This window comes from Astatotilapia calliptera, chromosome 1, assembly GCF_900246225.1.
Source record: "Astatotilapia calliptera chromosome 1, fAstCal1.2, whole genome shotgun sequence".
Taxonomy (NCBI): domain Eukaryota; kingdom Metazoa; phylum Chordata; class Actinopteri; order Cichliformes; family Cichlidae; genus Astatotilapia; species Astatotilapia calliptera.
Genome location: NC_039302.1, coordinates 21229387 through 21248338, shown reverse-complemented (window position 1 = coordinate 21248338; position 18952 = coordinate 21229387). Strand labels below are relative to the sequence as shown.

At 41.8% G+C, this 18952-nt stretch overlaps 1 protein-coding gene across 1 annotated transcript; it reads right to left on the bottom strand.

Annotated features, from left to right (window-relative positions):
- Positions 1–922: 922 nt before the first annotated feature.
- Positions 923–18125, bottom strand: LOC113021968 (stereocilin). The gene is made up of 29 exons (XM_026166930.1): positions 18026–18125; positions 16796–17932; positions 16298–16322; positions 15617–16187; positions 13596–14474; positions 13454–13516; positions 13243–13368; positions 12754–12920; positions 12487–12673; positions 12145–12260; positions 10542–10674; positions 10268–10450; positions 9867–9905; positions 9610–9786; positions 9289–9438; positions 7829–7887; positions 7548–7671; positions 7382–7464; positions 7139–7274; positions 6471–6673; positions 4622–4712; positions 4343–4514; positions 4052–4221; positions 3583–3738; positions 2958–3100; positions 2360–2508; positions 2020–2117; positions 1189–1336; positions 923–1043 (listed from the first exon to the last, which is right to left on the bottom strand). Exons 1-29 carry the CDS (start codon positions 18123–18125, stop codon positions 955–957), a joined length of 5874 nt encoding a protein of 1957 aa, XP_026022715.1. The 3' UTR covers positions 923–954.
- Between the last annotated feature and the right edge of the window lie 827 nt (positions 18126–18952).

Sequence of the window (18952 nt, the reverse complement as noted above, 5' to 3'; positions counted from 1 at the left end):
TGATGCGGAAGTATAATCCATGTGTAACTCAAATGAGTGCAGAAGAGCACACATTGGTTTCAGCAGCAGAAGACCACACCACATGCCAATCCTGTCAGCTAAGATGCGAAAACTAAGACTGCAAATGTACACCGGCTCACTGAAACTAGACAATAGAAGATGTGAAAAACATTGCCTGGTACAATGAGTACTGATTTCTGCTGCATTATTCAGATGGTAGGGTAAGAATTTGGAGTAAATAGCATGAACGCATTGAACGAATCTGCCTTGTGTCAACTGTTCAGGCTGCTGGTGACGCGGTAATGGTGTGGTGAAAATTTTCTTGGCTCACTTTAGGTTCCATAGTTCTAGCTGAGCATTGTGTAAACACCACAGGCTTACCCCTTTATGACTGCAGTTTATCCTTTGTCTAATGGCTGCTTTGGGCCATGTCACAAAGCTCAAATCATCTCAAAGTGCTTTCTTGAACATGGCAAGAGTTCACTGTACTCAAATGGCCTCCACAGTGACCAGATCTCTATTCAGTAGAGCACATTTAGGATGTGATGAAACAGGAGATTCAGATCATGGATGTGCAACCAACAGATTTGCAGCAAGTCCAACCCAGTAGCAGCATACAGAGCCTAATAAATTGTCTGATGAGTGTATAGACCACGGTGTATTAATGAAATATCTCAAATTTCTGAAAGTCTTATCCTCTGTCAAACATTAATTATTGCAGCGAGATTGTTCTAACAAAAGAACATTACAGACAAAACACCTACATAAACTCATTTATATTCTGCCAAGCTGATAACCCGCATAAGAGAGAAACATGTGCAGCCAAGCACAATCAAGAGCAATGCAAGTTAAAGGAATAGCACGCAGACGAAACAGAACAGTTCAAATTATTTATTTGAAGTACAAATATGATGATACCAGGTCAAAGGGACAATTAAATGTTCTTCCAGTCTTTTAAATAAGTTGCCACAAGAAGAGGTGCAAAGCCAGTGAGCATAAAGTGAAGATGTCTTTGTTCAGGGCTGCTGGAGCCAAGTTTCTTCCTGTGGAAGAAGGAGAACAGAATACATCATGAACAAAAACACAAATCTTATTCAGTGCTTATCAGAAACAAGTATCATGCAGAGTGGCTTTAACAGACTAAATATGGGGGAGGTTATCAGTTGTATTGTTTCTAAAGACACCCGCCTCTCAGCTCCAGCAGAACATCTCCTTCGTATTGAGCTAATCCAACAGCATGTCTCTGTTCCTTGTCCAGCTCTGCCCACTGCTCCTCAGTGACAGCCCACGCCTGCTCCACACTCAACCATGACAACTGAACTGCACTAAACACCACCTGTCAGGCGCACACCCAACACAAAAAAATATATATTTTTCATTTCCAGGAATGCAGACATTACATGGCATCAGGTTTTCTTTGATTTGACATTTCTCAGTTATTTCCAGAGTTGCACATTTTTATGGCGAGTTCAGTAATTTGTATATAAATAAAATGTTATATTATGTGTATTACAGCAAAAAAAAAACTATCCTGTTCTGTTTATCTGTCCAATTAAAAATCACAGACAAACCCTTTTGAGGCCCACTGTAATTTAGTGCATTATTTATGATATTTACTTATTTAATATTCATTTGATGAAAATCAAAAGCTTAAAAAAATGTTTTTCATCATTTTCAAAAAGATAAAAGAGAATGACTGAATATGTAGTCATGTGAAAAAGAGAGAGCTCTTGGCTATGCATGTCCTTAAAATGATTGTCTCAGATACATAGATGTCTCCAGCTGTAAGCAAGGAAATCACTGCCCACCTGCTCTGCAGACCTTCTGTTTGCAGAGGGCACTCAATCAGAAGAGAGCTGACTTAAAGGGAAATGACCTAAGACTGCTTGCTTCACCAAGGGCCAGAATAAAAAACATAAGGATTATTTTAATCTGTGAATCATGCAAAGCTACTCTACTGGATCTAAGAATAAAATTATGGAGCTAAAAATCGGCTTTAAAACAAGTGATGAAACTCACTGCCATCTTTTTTGGTGATATCAGGGCGATAGCTTCAGGGGTGATTCCCCCCACTTGTTCTTGTAGCAGGGCTGACAGCACCATGTCTGGCAGGCCCGCTGGACATAGAGGGAGAGAGAGAGAGAGGAGCGCTATAGTGAGATAATTAATGTTTCTCATGTCACATCACAGGAGGAGTGTAGAGAAACATTTCCTCTTACTTCCGAGCCTGTACCCTCAGGGATACTTTTAATTGTACCTATCCATCCAAGAGCTGTCATTTCCTCTTTAAAAAGAAACAATTTTTAAAAAAGTTAATCAAAAAGAGTTTATACCCAAGGGATATTATGCTCTACTATACCTGCCAACGTCCCAATTTCAGTGAAAACTTCTGGTCCCCAAGTATTAACTGGACCAAAGGCCTGCGGTCTGGACAAACAGCTTGTCAATGCCTCCATCTGCTGCTCTGTGCATGGCAGGGATGTCTCCCGCAGGAACACAACAGCCATACTGCAGTTTGGGGGGAAAGATTCAAGATTTTATTCCTCCTCTGAGGATAGAAAACGTTTTCACTGGCTTTGTTTTGTTCAGAATCGTGCTCCCGCCTGCTGTTGGTTAGCATCTGCTAGCAGGTTCATGTGATATCAGCTCTTTTATTCATAAAACCACAGCAGATAGTTTTGTTTTGCAGCAGGAGGGAGTTTCATTATGAGCTATTACTTTGACAGATTGTGAGAGTAGCATTATTTGACAGATATTTTTTTCCCCCATCATGTCAAACTAAGCTGATAGCTATGTTTGACATTTGTCAGTTTGTGATTGTTCCCGTACATATGCTGGATAATTTGTTTATAAAGTTGGATCGCTTTGTTTCCTCCTTCTTGCTTTTACATGTTTCTGTTGTAGCTAGAGCTAGAGCTAAGTGCATGTAGTGTGGGTAAGCAATTTATATCACTGACCTGAAGTTGTAGGGGCTCAGTTTTTTCATCTCAGAGGGATGCAGACCACAGATCAGATGGCCAAACGCTGCCAGATCAACAACTGTTAACTGCTCCACTTTAAGTTTGCGTTTCCGCAACACATTCAAAATCACTGCTCTCATCTGAAAAGTCAGACAGGAACCACAAATTTTCATATTAACACACTCAAGTTTTGATTCTGCAACTTATTTTCATAAATTTGGGGGTCAAATTCAAAGGAAAAGCCTTCAACAATGCAGTCAGTGAATCTTATGCACTGGGTATGCTGACATGGTCTGCATACCCATGGTCTGAGTGACTATCTTTATCCCATAATGAAATAAATGATCCTGGTGGCAGACACTAAATCATTTGAAGACTTTGCAAAAGACATGAATCGGGCAATAGAGCCCAGAGTCTCTACATCTGAACCCATTTGCATCCCTATGGGAGATTTGGACTTTATTTTCAAACTTCAAAACACAGAAGAACCCGGTTCAAACCCTTCTTTAAAACTTCACATGCTTATAGATTCAGTGCCAACAGTTTAGGCTGGTTTTACTTTAATTTGTCACCCATCTGTTTTAGAGAATAAATGAATAAATAATTTTTTAAACTAGCTCACCTTTTTAGGGCTCCAGTCTGTCAGTGTGCCCAGATGTGCCAAAACACCTGGATTAGAGAGTTTAGTGTCTTGCAGGTCCTTCTCTCGCATTTCAGTCACCAGTGAGCCCAGCTCCAGCACCTGATCTTCACTCAGCTCTCTCACTGGACTCAACAACTGGATTGAATGGGTTTGTTTTTTTTTAGCTAAGACACAACAGTCTATTTTTTTTCCCTCTATATCTCACAATTATTTTAATTCTTTAGCACCTCTTATAGATTTTTGATCACACTTTTGGAACATATATTGCTACCACTTTTGTTTTAGATCCACCTCATGGGGTCAAAATCTAAACATGAAGGAGAGACAGAAGAGTCCCGCTCTGACAGACCCTGAAGCAATCTTAAGGGATGATATATACAGAGAAATATAAAGAGGAGGACAATTTGAGTGCTGTGGGGGATGGTCCTGTAAGTGGAGTTTAACTGACCTGTCTGAGTTTCACCCACAGTGACCGGCGCTGCTCTGAGCTCAGCAAAGAATCCTGACCAAACACCTCTACGCACTGTTTCAGCTCCTCCTGTGACATTCGGCTGAGCTGAGTGGATGTCCAAGCTGAAGGATATGTCCCTCTAATGTCTGCACAGCTTGGAACCGGCACTGCTCAAGAAAGAAAAAACCCACACATGCGGATTCAGTGAAAAGATGCTAAAAGGTGGCATTTATATGTTCTGTAAAATGCGTTAAACAGAGCATGCACTTAAAGAAACATTTACTGAACTTTTTGCCCTCCGGCTCCGTGCTTTCACAATGCCCCGAATGAGGCTCTGAGTCTGCTGTCTCTGGCGATGCTGGTCAATACACTGGGTAATGCACACGCCACCAGTAATGCTGTCTTCCCAGCGCCTTTGACCCACCAGGACCTGCTCCACAGTGTCTTTATTCAGCACTGACTGTACAGCAGAAACCCTTATTATGAATTCCTGCAGGTCAAAATCTCTCCAAGAAAGCCAGTGAAAGTAAAATAAATGTAGTTATTTGAATGATTTTTGCTGCTTACCAGTGGAATGGAGTTAATCTGCTTCGTTGAGAGAGCAAACACCAGTCGACCCAAATGTTCTACATCTCCAATTTGCCACTTGGATGGCTCTCTGGAAAACAAGAATAGGTATTCATTACTGCTGCTTAAAGTGGGAAATCTCTTATTATCCTGGGTTGTGGAGCCGGGGTTTTATTAGTTCTTTGAAATTTAGGAGTTGTGTTTATTGTCTGGGATTTGATTTATATTCTTTTTTTAGAGTTTCGGGGTCTTAGTGATGTTTATCAAGTAAGTCTGTAAGTCTGTTCCTCTCATGTTCTGAGTATGTGTTCTGTTAGTATGTTTTGTTAGCGTAATGTTCCTGTCTCTGCATCCACAGAGGTTCAGTTATTATTTCTTACTTCCTGTTTTATTTTGTAAGTCACTCTCTCCCTGCACTTTAATCATAATTAGTTTCATCTACATGTTGTTTCTCCAGCTGTGACTCTAGCCCTCAGTGTGTGTTTGAGTATATATAGTCCTGTCATTCCTTGGTTCTTCGTCTCAGTGTCTTTTTAACCAGTTATCAAGCCCTGTGTGATTCTCTTTGTGCCTTTGTGGATTTTGTATTGCTGTGTGGGACTTCTATACCCAGCCTCATTAAACGGCTGACAGTTGTTAAATCTTGCTCGTCTCCTGAGTTTACATTTGGGTCCTAATCCTCCGAATTGTGACAATCCACGTGTTAGTGCAGGAGCAGTGCTGGGATTTCCCAAATGGGCTTGTATTTTACACCATTATTCTACTCTCCACAAATGGATGTGGATTGTGTCTGAAAGACAAAGTTTGCAGGTCAGTGTAAGACGATTAGTATATTTTACTGTATTTTGGACCAAGAAGCTTTGTTTTGCAAATTGTTAAAAGTTGAGGCCACATAATGAGACCACTCATTTCATTTCACTCGGAATAATCCTCAGCTTGACAGACTGCAGACTGTATTTAACCATTAGTTATTATCTGTCTCTGTTTCTCTTCCACAGTGTCTTTTGTCTTGTCCCCCTCCCCTGCCCCCCAGCTATGTGTAACAGATGGCTGCACCTCCCTGAACCTGGTTCTGCTGGAGGTGTCTTCCTGTTAAAAGGGAGTTTTTCCTTCCCGCTGTCACCATGCGCTTGCTTAGAGGGCGTCGTCTCTGTATTAATGTAGGGTCGCTATAACACCACTTCAGGCGACTCTCGTTGTGATTTAGTGCTCTATGAACGAAACTGAATTGAATTGGAGGTGGTATTTTGTAACAGGTTATTATTGTATGTACTGGTTTCAGGGTCACTTGAGATCAGTTGGGGCTAAAATGTACAAAAATGATTCAGACAACCAAGCTGGTGCATTATTTGTGTGTGAAATATCCGATTTGCTACAGCACTGGGCAGCAGCACTATTGCGGTCCAGATTGAACTATCACATAAATTGTCTGTACGATATCTGTCTGTACATCGTACAGACAGATATTTATGAGACTAGTGCCCAGTTACTTGCGATAGGTTAGGAGAAGAGAAAAGATGGAGTGAAACTAAAAGAGAGTGTGCTGATCCTGCAGTCGTGACCTTTATGTCAGTATATTTCAACTTATAAAAGATATGATAAATTTAAAAAATGATGTGGTGGGCTTGATTTCTTTACATATATTTTTACAGGCTTACATTTCATGACTTCCACAGTGCTGTTTGATATATTTTCGATTTAAGTTTTTCATGGTGTGACCTTTTTTTTTCTAATTAATTCATTTTTCGGTGCTTATGCTGCTTGTTTGTGTAAATCCAAAATAATAATAATAACAATATTTAAATTCTTATCTTGAGGTGCTAAAACTCCTACACATGTGTTGCTTTACCCAAACAGTTCTTTCTGGGTGAGCAGAGCACTGATATCCCTCAGAGCCTCTTTAGGAAGGCAGAAATTTCTCATCTCCTCCAGCCGCAGAGCCACCGCTCGTCTGTCCACCAGAGCCAAACTGTCCCTGTCTAAGAAAGGCAGCAAAGGTCCGAGGGTATCCAGAGCGGTGCCATCAATCTGCCCCTCAGACAGAGAAGAGCCCTGCGGAGCACGACATACAGAGAGAGACGTCCCGGATTACCAGGATTTCACACTGAAATGACTTCACTTGTGTGAAAAGCTGCTGAGAGGATAAAGGCGGGTTATGTTCTGAAGCACTTTCTCCATCTGTTTTTCTCTAAATACTACAACCGCCTGCTTGAAAAGCCTGAACACACAAATGTTCTTTCTGCAAAATTAATGAGTTAAAACAAATCAAATACGCGACACACAAACACTAACTGAAGCCCTGATTTAACTCATCGAGAAAATGCTCTTCTTCTTTTCGGTTTGCTCTGAATTCTCATTATAATGGTTTAGAATTTTATTACTTTGGGAATTTGCAGAATTTGGTATTTGAGCTTGATAAAGTTTACTTCCTACAGCAACAGAGAGTCTAAAATGTGCTAAAACATGTGTTAACTTGTGCCCATCTTGCATGATAAGCTGTTATTTTGGGTGTTTTACCAGCTCAGTTAAGGCCTTCTCGGCTAAATTGGTCTGTTTATAATGTGGCAGTCTGAGAAAATCAGCAAACTGTGCTTGAACGTGGTCCAAAATGGCTCTGAGGGATGCATTAGAGAGTCTCTCTATCATGGTCACCCTGGAAAAGAGCAGAGCATGGGTGTAAATGCAGTCACCCGAGAGAAACAGTAAAACATTTATTCAGAAAAAAAGAGTAAAATACAAATATAAGGAAGTGATATTTACGGCAATGTTGCAGAAAACGCAGAACTCAAAATATTGAGGTCGAGTTTAGGTTGTCTTCTCAGTTCCTCTATGATACATTTTCGCTGGTGGCATATCTGAACTTGTTAGTACAGGGAAAAAATGCATTTTCATGGAAACATAAATTTTTATGGCTCACATTCCTCACCAGAGCAGGTCTTATGCCTCCAGGCAGCTCACTAACAAACTGAAGCAGCTCTACAAAATCTGTATCATTGGTCCAGAGCTTCAGAAAGTCACAGCTCATTCCACCAGCAATATGACCCAGATCTCTATGAGTGAGAAAGAAGTCATTATTTAGACTGTCTTCTAAGCGGATGTCTGACTGAAAATGAAACTTCAGATGTTTCTGTTGTGTTTTTATTTTAGCTTGCAATCAAAATATTAAATGAATTATTAAATCAGTGCTTTGGCTGGGGTGAAACCTACCTCACTGACTTGCTGGTAATGTTTAGAAATTCATGGATCTTACTGAATAGAAACTGAGTCTGTAAAGAAAAGGAACAGCATGAGTCAGCATTTTGACTGTGCGTTTCTTTAAAATCAAGAAAGAAACTCAAACCAGTTTCCAGATATTACAATAAGGCAAGTTTTTTTAGCCCCAACAGGAAAATAAAAATCAATTCCCTAAACGGTGATGAACAATTGGTCCCTTATATACTTTAGTATTGCCATTTGTACACATAACATAATTTATGGACATCTATAGTTTGACTTCTTTACATGTGTGAATTGGATGGGTTGTTACAGACGTTTGCTGAAAATGTCACATCAATAGAACCTCTAGAAATATACTTAGAAAATTGGTGTTCAATTTTTATTTTAGCCACTCTATATGCACACACACTGGTTGGAGGATATTTATCAGCAGACGCTGGTTAACCAGAGATATCATCTGTATATTGTACAATATGAAAATCATATTGCAGGTTAGTTCAGAAATAGTGTCATCACGTTGTTTAACCAGAAACGTGACTTCAGCTCAGTTGCCATTCTATCCTTTTTTTTCCATGTAGCACGTCATAATAGAAGGAGACTGTATATGACACTCAGTCCTTCACGATAGTTTCCTCCTTCATGTGAGACTGACTAATATGAGCACAGATGCTCTGCCTCCTGTTGATGGTATTTTTCTCCACTACAGCTAAGGGCAACTGTAAACATGGCAAAGTAAAAGAGAAATTATGCTACCAGCTTAGAGGAAATGTGAATTGGAGCAAACAGCCAGCAGTATGTGTAGAACAGTCAAGATTTTATCACTGTAGATTCACTTTAATCTGTAGAGTGATCCTCATAATAAACCAGCATAAACAACCACACTCTGCTGGCATCAGCCCCAGAAATCATAAATGTCTCTATACTATATATATGCAGCAGTATTGGTTTTAGGTGAAATTTAAGATCACTTTGACAAGTGTTTAATTCATAATGCTCATATAAACATTTAGTACTGTTTTTAAGAGGAAATTTAAGGTTTAACACTGACCCAATGATCAGTCCAATTACTGCACATATCAGGGAAGATAATGAGAGAAAAGGAACTTCATTTGTTTGACTGAAGTCTTGTTGGGCTGAGAATAGGTGGTGAAAGCAGGCTAAAACAATTTTGGCTGTGACAAAACCCCTTTAAGGTAGCCAATTATTAATTCATGCTGTACTCCTCCACATCATTGTACAACATCCAAACTAATTAGCTTGATGGCAGCTGATGTGAATGGAGTATTAATATCCTGAAAGGGCCTCCTGAAGCATATCCTATGAGTTGCAGATTAATGGGGGCGAAAACTGAAGCTGCTAACAGTTTCTTCTTTTGTAAAAGAGCTATTGTTGTTATATGAATGTGATGTTAAACAGCACGCAAAAAAAGGGATTAAAGTAAAAGGGTGCACCTGGTGTGGCGACCAGTCTATGTCCCTGTACACGCTGATGCTTCTTGAAATGATTTCAGCACTCATGGTCTGCATCAGCTCCCTCAGAGGGACAAATGGTAAAAGACAGTTTAGCTGCAGAGTGGTGTTCCTTGTGTCTCTGTGCAGAGCCTGCTGAAACAGAACCACAATAAGAAATGTGAATTTATGCTTTATTGAATCTAATTTGTCACAACCTGCTCAAATGTCTTTTTTACTCAATGCAGCACCAGAGGGGAAATAATAAACCATAAGATTAGAAAAGTGAGAAGAAGCAGAGGAGAAGAAACAAAGCTCCGTCACCTCCTGCATTGCATTGTATAGCATGGCTCTATGGCCAGGCTTAAGCTCAGTTAGCAATGTTCTCCAGCACTGGCAGTGGACAGCTTCACTGATCTCAGCCCACTGGAGGTCTCTGAGCACAGCAGGGGAGAGACCGGAGTGTAACGGCTTCAGTCGGCACAGTTTTTCCATGGTGAGCTGGCGGGAGGAGAAAAACTCAGAGGTGAGAGTGCAGCTGGACGGAATTCAGCACAAATATTTTTAAAATTTTCACTTACGTTGGTGTCCTTCAAAATCTTGGATAACATTTTAAATGCCTGCAAAGAGCATTAAAAAATAAGTCTGCCAACAAAACACCCACATTTTAAGAAAGTTCACACAGGACACATATTTCATCTCTGTTTATTCCCTGCTTTTCATTAGTTATATGCAAATTAATAGTAGACTTACATTTATGCCAAAAATCCCTGGCATTACATATTTCAGTAAAGGTTAGCATTTCATTTCTCTGAAAAGGGGGGGTCCACTGCTACACGCTTCACATCACCTTATAAAAACAACTAGAAGTTGTCCTGACAAATCGGAAACTTTGTCGAAATGCAACTCAAATTTATACATTTACAGTGACACTTGGGGAGGAAGAAGATAAGCATGACAAGAGAAATAATTCCCTGCTGACCTGTGCTGGGGAATATGTGTGTAATCCTGGCTGTGACAGGACTTCCAGCAGTTGATCTGAGGGGAGTGACAGCAGAAAAGAAGCTCCCAACTGGGGAAGCAGACCACTGAGAGCAGACAGCTCCAGAGGAGCCATGCTGCTGACATTCAGGGTCTGAACTGCTGGTATTAACCAAGAAGACAGCTATTCATAAGACACAGTGAAACAGAGTTAGTCAGACATGCCATGAAAACATAATTGAGACTGTAACCTGAAGTTGTCCCATGCCCCTCACCCTGCCACCGGCACTGACAAAGCCCTTGGATATGCACTGAGACAGCTGCTGCCAGAGAGCAGAGGCTACAGCAGAGTCCTGAAGATATGAGCCCAAGTCAGATGGATCCATGTAGCACGCAAGGACTCCTAATCTGCAAAAGGCACTCATTCACTTTTCTGATCACTTGATTTAACATTAAGTTCAATGGCATAATGCTTTTTGTAATAGACTTCAAAATGAAGGGTTCAATTATGAAATAAATCACAGCTAAATACAGAGATCCTTACAGAATGAATAAACTACAGCACAATAAAGATAACATATGTTGCATTGCGTCTGATTAAAATGAGATTCACTATTGTTATTAATCATCATCAGCTTGACTTTCTGGGAAAACAGAAAATTGCTGTGGGCCCTCTAAGCTACAACTATGGACCCCAGATTCATGTTAACTTCCTTTGCAAAAACAATACCAAAGAAATATTATTGTGCAAAAGTCTTTAAACATACCTAATTTCTTTACAGTTGGCACAGGAAATTGGAAATAGGGGCATCAGTTTATTTAAGCATGAGTAAACGAATGAAAATACAATAAAAAAAGTTTTTTAAAGTTTTCACGAGCTTGAAAGTCCGTTCATGTTAGTCAAGTTTTATTGTCAGTTCTCTAAGTAGTCTTTGGGAGTAGTTCTCCAGGCTTCTTGAAGGACATTCAAAGCTCTTTTTTGGATTTTGGCTGCATTTTGTTTTGTGCTCTGTTAATATGACCCCACACTGCTTCAGTCATGTTGACTGCTTCAGTCTGGGGAGGCCAATCCATGACTGATAGTGATCCATTGTGTGTTTTTTTCCATTTGCTTTTACTGAACTAACAGTGTGTATGGGATTGTTGTCATTCTGGAAAAAAAAATAACAATAACATTTAAAAATGCCAATCAGATGCTTTCTATATGCTATTTGATGGTGGATAAAAATTAGATGTTAGTTTTTATATTTCCATCAGTTTTGACAGGATCTTCATCACCACTGGCTGGAACGCAGCCCAAACCATGACAGAGCCTCCACCGTGTTTTACAGATGGCTTCAGACTATCTCTCCTAACCTCCTCTGTACATAGTGATGAGGATTTCAACATGTTGCCACTCATTTTCAGTCCAGTCCTTGAGGCATACCTCTGCCTTTTCTCCCTTTTTCCCTTTTCTTAAGAATGGCAGTCACCCTTCCACTGAGTCTAATTCTGATGAGGTTTCGGTGAACAGCAGACGGATCAGCTGACGGACCATGCTTGTCAAACTGTATTATCTTTTGTTTTCTTCAAAGATTCAACTACAAAATGGGAATAAATTATATGTTTTTGCAGCACCTAAACAGGTATATCTGAGTGACTCACAGGCTGGTGTTAAGTGGTTGATCACATACAGAACTGGTCTGAAAATGAGTGAAAAAGCAGCCAATGTCCAAAGAAAAAGAAAAACTATTGCTCTATTGGTCTAGACTACTCAGAAATTTTGAAAGAAAGTCTGACTCCTCGGAAGCAAAATTTAGAGAAATGGTGGCTCAAGACTTTTGCACAATACTCTAGACATGGATAAGTTTGGATAAGTTTAAGGTATCTGGATCCCACCTCATTATGTTGTCACCAGTCACATTTATCTTCCTACTGAAGAGGGTCCGCAGCACATGGCGCCCCCTTACTCCATCCAGACTGCCATTGCCAAGTAACTCCACCAAAGGAGCAAGCTGACCGAGAGGATTACAATGACGAAAAAAGCATGCAGAGTGAAAAGAAAGTTTCATGGTGGTAAAGTAGGTCTTTAATAGTGGCGGTGGAGAACACTTTTCTCTAAAACCTCACATACGTGTTGGTATTGGTTGGTGTATGGAAGCATTTATTCATGTAGGTATTCATTAATGAAAAGAGATAAAGTCATGTAAGAATATGTCAATCAGAGAAATGCCCTCAAACCTGCTGTGATGTCAGCTGCTGAAAATGACTGACTGGGAGGTAAGGCAGAAGTGGGAGGATGGAGCTGAGAAAGTATGGTGGCCATGTAGGGACATCACCCACCACGCTAGACTGCAGGAGTCTTTTTACAAAGGCCTTTTTCTGCAGGGACTTCATCCCCGAGCTGTGGTCACGGATGGCTGTCAATCTGAAGAGCATTGCAGAAGCTGTTAGTGTCACATTGAGAAGTTTTACATTAACTATGACCACGTTTGGCCCACAACTCACACGCTGTCATTGACGATGAGGGAGGCTGGGAAGCTCATTATGTCAGAGACAGACATAAAGGGAATGAACTGAGAAAGGTCCACAAACAGCTCTGGGGTCACTCGCGGGAACTTGTGGATGAAAGCTGCTGTCATTGTTTCCATGGCCTGCAACTCTTTTTGAGAGGCCTGACAGAGAAAACAAAACGCCGGACAGGAATGGACGTGGATTCAATTTGGCACTCTTTAACTATGCATGGACCATGACGTGAATCCAAATAAAGCAGAAGCAACACAGTGCAACCTACTGTAATAACCACCAATCAAAAGAAATGCATATGAAAGAAAACACATTACAATTCTTCTCCATCTCCTTACTCTGTGATGAATGGTTTTACTGAGTGAAATCAACAAGGGCTCATTTATGTGTATTTATCCAGCTAATTAGCTTCTTACACAGAGGAAGCTTTAGTAATAAACATATTTAAGTACAAAAAGTTGAAGAACAAACCTGGCTGGTTTCAACCTGAAGCTGATCCCAGCTTCGATGCATGTGGGAGAGAAATCTCTTGACTGCATCCTTCTCAGCCGACATCACTAGAGTACGAATGCTGTCTCTTGGCATCTGGAGGTACTCCTGGTGGGCGATTCAGTTGAATGTAACTCTCAGTGTGTCTATGTGTGAGGTGTTATATGTGGGTAAATCTGCACACGCTCAGTACCTGCAGCAGAACCTTGAGAGCAGATGAGTTGTCATCACGCTGGATGAGGTCCCAGAGGACAGGCTGATGTAACAGGAGTAACAGGTTATTTACTTATTGTGTGTCTGTTAAACAAATATGTCTGTTAGTAACTGCATCTTACACTGAAGCAGCTCAGCAGGTCCTCCTTTAGTGTGGCATTCTGCTCTCTGCGTAGGAACACTCCCACAGTGTGGAGAACGCTCGTGGAGGCTTCCGGCCGCAGTGCGGACCAGGATGTGTTGTCGATGAGACTGGAGAGGAGAATAGCCTGACCCAGACCCTGCCTTGCCTCTCTTTCTCCCTCGTCCAGCCCCGAAGAGAGACCCACCATAAAATCTAAGACTCGCAGCACATATCCCAGCGCCACTAAAAAACCCTCACGCTCTCCCATCTCGACCTCACACACGCTCAGCTTGTGCAGGACATCCATCAGCAGTGGTGCCGGGTCCACGCACAGCTGTGATGTGTCAAAGTCATAAGGTGCTGGAAGCATGTCAAAAAACCTCTGGAGGAAGCACTTCCTGTCTTCCTGTTCAGCCAGCAGATCAGCACAGACATCAGCAAACTGAGGGTTTGTTCTTAAAAGCTGATAGTAGAGTGTGGCATTCAGACAAATGTACTCTCTCAGTCCACGTGTCTGCACACAGAGCTCCAGGAGGGTGAAGTTAGTGAAATGTTGCACAGGCCACTCTCTGTACTGACAAGTCTTCAAAGTGGTGTCATCATGGGAGACATTGTGTATTTTGGAACAGTATGCTGCAGCCCACCTGCCCTCTGGCAAGGACTGGTGCGAGTCAGTGCCACACAGAGATGAGATCAGGACTGAGTTGTTGGGTAGAAAGCAGTGTCTGAAAGCCTGAGCACTGAGAGACCTGCCGCCCAACTGAGCCAGACAGTTCTCACTGAGTCCTGTATTCCACATTGACTCATCTGAAAGCTGCACACACAGCTCATCTATGCTCGTCTGGTTAAAAAAATGATAGTCCTTTGTCACTGCAGCCTGAAACAGCACAAAATAAATTAGTCAACCCACAGAATATTCAGTTCTTTATTAAGAATCTTGTTTTGACTTAACTCTGGAAACAAAAGATTTAATTGCACATAAACAACAAATATTAAATGTATTAATTAAACAAACGATATTAACAAAAGTTTGTATTCTAACTGTGAAAACCATTAGGACACCCAACCCCCTAATAGCTAGTGTTACCCCCTTTGTTAGAAATAGCATCAGTGATGCTTCTTGTAGCCGTCCATCAGTCTCTGACATGGTCTGAGGAAGGTTTCCTCCAATCCAGCAGAATTCCTTCAGCTGTGAGATTTTTGAGGAATTATTTGCATGTACAGCCCATTATCCCAGAAGTCCTAGTCTTTGTTCTCTCTGGCCTCTCCCATGCAAATTAAACATGTGCAGTCTGATTTCTGATTGTAGAGGCATGCATTTTACATCAGAAGTTGCAACAGCCTGAAGACATTGTTTTGGAGACTTCTTTTAGCATCTTGCACTCTGCTCTCGGGGTGAACTTGCTCAGACAGCCAGACCTGTGTCAATGTCCTCCACTTGTAGACTATTTTTGGGAAGGAATCGCTGACCTCAAATTCTTTTGAGATCTTTCCAAATCCCTTCCCAAACTCATAAGCTGCTGCAATCTTCTATCTGAAGACCTGAGACAGCTCTTTTGATCTCATGATAGTGTTCACTCTCACTTCAATGGTCAGGAGCACACCAAACTCAGCGTCTTAGGTTTAAACAGGGCAAGCCTCCTTTAAAATGCTGAGTAAGGATGTTTTAATCATGTGCGACTGATGTGATTCGCCTGTGAGCGAATCCTTGGCCATTTTTAATGTGAATTAATGCAGCGGTGTCCTAACTCAAGTATTGCATTTTACATTAAAATGTGTTTTCTTCAGTTATAATTGTTTCGTTTTATCATTTGAACCTCCCACTATTGTTAAAATGAATATTAAATTTCCATATGACCAAACATGCTTGCAGGCTTTCACAGCATGTCCTAATTTTTTCACATGACTGTATGCTAAGATTTAAAAAAAAAAGGCAACCAAAACTCAAATTTGTATTCCTTGCTAAGCTGAATTCCAAGAAGACACTTGTGCTCACTCATCTAAAAAGTAATCCATTACCTGATGTGCTCTCTGCAGCCAGAAAGATGAGTTGGCACACACTGTATTGTTAAATTCATGGGCAAAGAACTCGCTGCAGACATGGACCCAGAGGAAGTCCTCCTCTGCAGCAGACAGGTACCAGGCTGCATCAGAGCACGTAGCATGCAGGTCGAGCTCCATCTGATCCATTGCAGGGTTAACTGACCCATTCTCACCTTCAAACAGTTTACAATAGAGGAATACAGTGAAGTTAGAGACGCCGGTCAAGCCTGGGATGGATTCATTACATGCGGCCTCCAGGATTTCTGTCGAGGTGGAGTACTCCATCTCCTTCTGCTGACCGGTGCTCTCTTTAGTCTCTGTTTGTGACTGGCTGTTAAGTGCAGTTAATGGTTCAATGTGAAGCTTTATGTTGGAGGCTTTACGTGCAGCGGGAGTGGCTTTTGGGGTTGACTGAGCTGGTGATTTTGGTGATCTTGGCTCATCTCCTTCAGTGGAAGGGCAGGACAGGAATGGGAGGGAGCTCGGGAGGCCCCGGGAGCTTACACCCAAAGCTTGAGTGTTCCACATCACGTTGTGCCTTATTCCCCTACAAATCCACAGACAGAACAATGTCTGTTTTGTTTTGCTAGATATTTAATGCAAAATATATCAAATTAAATCAAAAACGTAGTCATTTATATTTCTAATATATCTTACCATAAGATGAGCTGTCGTAGGTCGCCTTCAAGAAGACCGATAAGAAAGGAAATATTATTTGGAAATCAAAGTGAATAAGCAGTGGAAAAGCAGCTGGAAGCTTCTGCAGTACACAACCATGGATGATGTAACACTGCAGCTCGGCTAACAATGCCCAACATATAAAGTTACTGACATCAATGGGAGGATTAACAGATGCCCTCACTGGCCAGGATGATTATAGCGTTTTTAAAGCAGTGTCATTCACTGTCACCGTCCTCTCCCTGGGGGGTTTCTCTGGGTTAAAATTGTTTTCTGAACGAGCACTTTTTATGGAAACTACAGGAAGAGGGTGTGTGACCTTATTTAATTATGAAATTATGAAAAGATTCTGATGTTAGTTTGTGTTTAAATGCAAAAAACAAAGATTTCTAACCACATCAGATAAATTTAACTCCTGTTTTTTATTTCTTCTAATTGTGAGAACAACTTTAGACCAAATCTCATATAAATACTCACCAGCGGAGCACCGGCTCCGGGTTTTGGGCTGTGGCATATCCACCAGGCTGCTGACGTCATCAAGCAGCGCCATTGTGACTCTTGATACTTTCTCCCTCAGGTTGCCATAGACAGAACTGCCCACCCTGTGCAGGAGGCCCCTCCTCAGCCCATCCAAACTCTGCACGAGAGCTAAATTTTTCTGTGCCAAATTGCCTCCTCGCTCGCCTCCACCCGAACGTGACAAAGCCTGCAGCAGCAAGCTTTGCATGGAGTTTGCCTCCGTCTCGGTGGCTACCATTTCATCCACGGATGCATTTCCGTACAACCCATTCTGTCTCATGGCCTCAGGGGGCAAGCTGAAGGGCTTTAAACGTCCAAATGCATTCGAGCCCTTGCTGTGTTCAGCAGCTTCCCCTGCTGGGTGCAAACTAACCACAGGCTTCCAGCTGCGTGTTTCTAGGAACTGCAGCAGCTGCTGAAGCCAGCTGACACTAAAGGCACAGTCAGTGCGACCCTTCAGTGCACAGATGAAGCTTTGTAGGCCTGCACTGGCCTGACCGTAGGTCCCGCTGACGAGAGCCTGAAGAGCAGCTTCCAGCACAGCACTCACTGTCCTCCAGTTTTGAGCTATGAAAGTCAAGAAGGGCCTGTGAGACTGACGCTCTGATAGAGTGATGAGGCTCTGCAGCAGGCCTAGGAGCCAGTCCCAGTGTGGGCTACCTCTGAGGGACAGAAACCAGTCCTGCACTCTAACGCTGGGCCGGGGTGGTACCCGGCCGTTCCACTGATTCTGGGCAGCGTTTCCTTCAGACTGCAGGAAATAATGCAGCACTTTCTCCCAAAGCTGCTCCTCGTCTGGCTCTGCCGGCTCCTCCTCCAACTCAGCACCCATCTCCTGAAGGTACATGGAGATGTTGTAGAGGAAGCCAGAGAGACGATGTCTGTTAATTGGCTTGTTTAAAGAAGGCATATTCCTGCTGGGAAGTAGACCAAGCGTTTTTAAGCCCCCCACGATATTCCTCATCCAAGTGGGCACAGACTGATCCTTGGTGTTTGTCTCAGTGGGAGCTCTCTGTGGATTTGCACCACCTCCTTTACTCCACTCTGAAATGATCTCCTTCAGAATGGCGTATTTCTGGTCTTCCTTGCCACCTCCTATAAAATAGCATCAGAGATTGTGTAATAAACAGATAGTAACCAAATACATAAAAAAGTGGATTTGGTAGCATGTTTTGGTGGCCTACTCACCTGTCTTCTCAGGTGCTCCTTGTCTGAGTAAAACAGCACAAACTATGATGCTTGTGAATTTAAGAGCAGCCACCTCCGACCCTTTCATAGCCATCTTCATCTCGTGCCAGCCCACACCGCGACTCGTTGGTGTCACATGTTGCTCTATAGACTGAGTCTGCTATTGATTTCACAAAACCCTCATTGAAATGCTTTTTCATTTTAGGTGATGGGGTTGGACTTAAGGAGTAAAGTGTCTCAGTGGAAAGGGGATATTAAACCTTAATGCCTGGCTACCACATCACCTTACCATCATGGCTGCTAAAACAAGTATCAGTAATGTAATTAAGTCTTACAAATGTTGGGGCTGAAAATTTAAAGGGTCCACATTTTACACTGAATGGATATCTAAAGACTGTTAAACAGGATTTTTATATTCACACTTCAGTACATCCTTAGAATACCAGGATACATCTGTTTCATTAAAACTATGCTTTTGAATGATAATTATACTAAAGACAAAAAGAAGAGAACTTATTTTCTGAACTTACCGCAGTTCCTATGCGTTCATGCCTGTAAGTATCCTCTGAAGTGTTTGTCTAACACCTCCTCACACTGAGCCGCTCTGCACTGACCTCTTCCTGAGTGCCACTCTCTATTTCACCATCGCTTGGACTTTCTCTACCTTTCACTCTCCTTCCCCACCCCTCCCCCCAGTGTCCTCTATCACTCTGTTATTTTAACTATTTGTGGCACCTGTTTTTTTCTTTGTCTCTGGGGTTCAGATTGATGCTTGGATTAGTATTTCATGGTGTTAGTTGTGTGGATTGTTTTTTTGTGTGTGTCTTCATTTGACTGTGCAGATAATGGGCATGGCAAAGTGGTTACTTTGAAATAAGGCATCACATGTCTCAGTCTTGTTGGTCATCACTAGTGCATACCCATGTT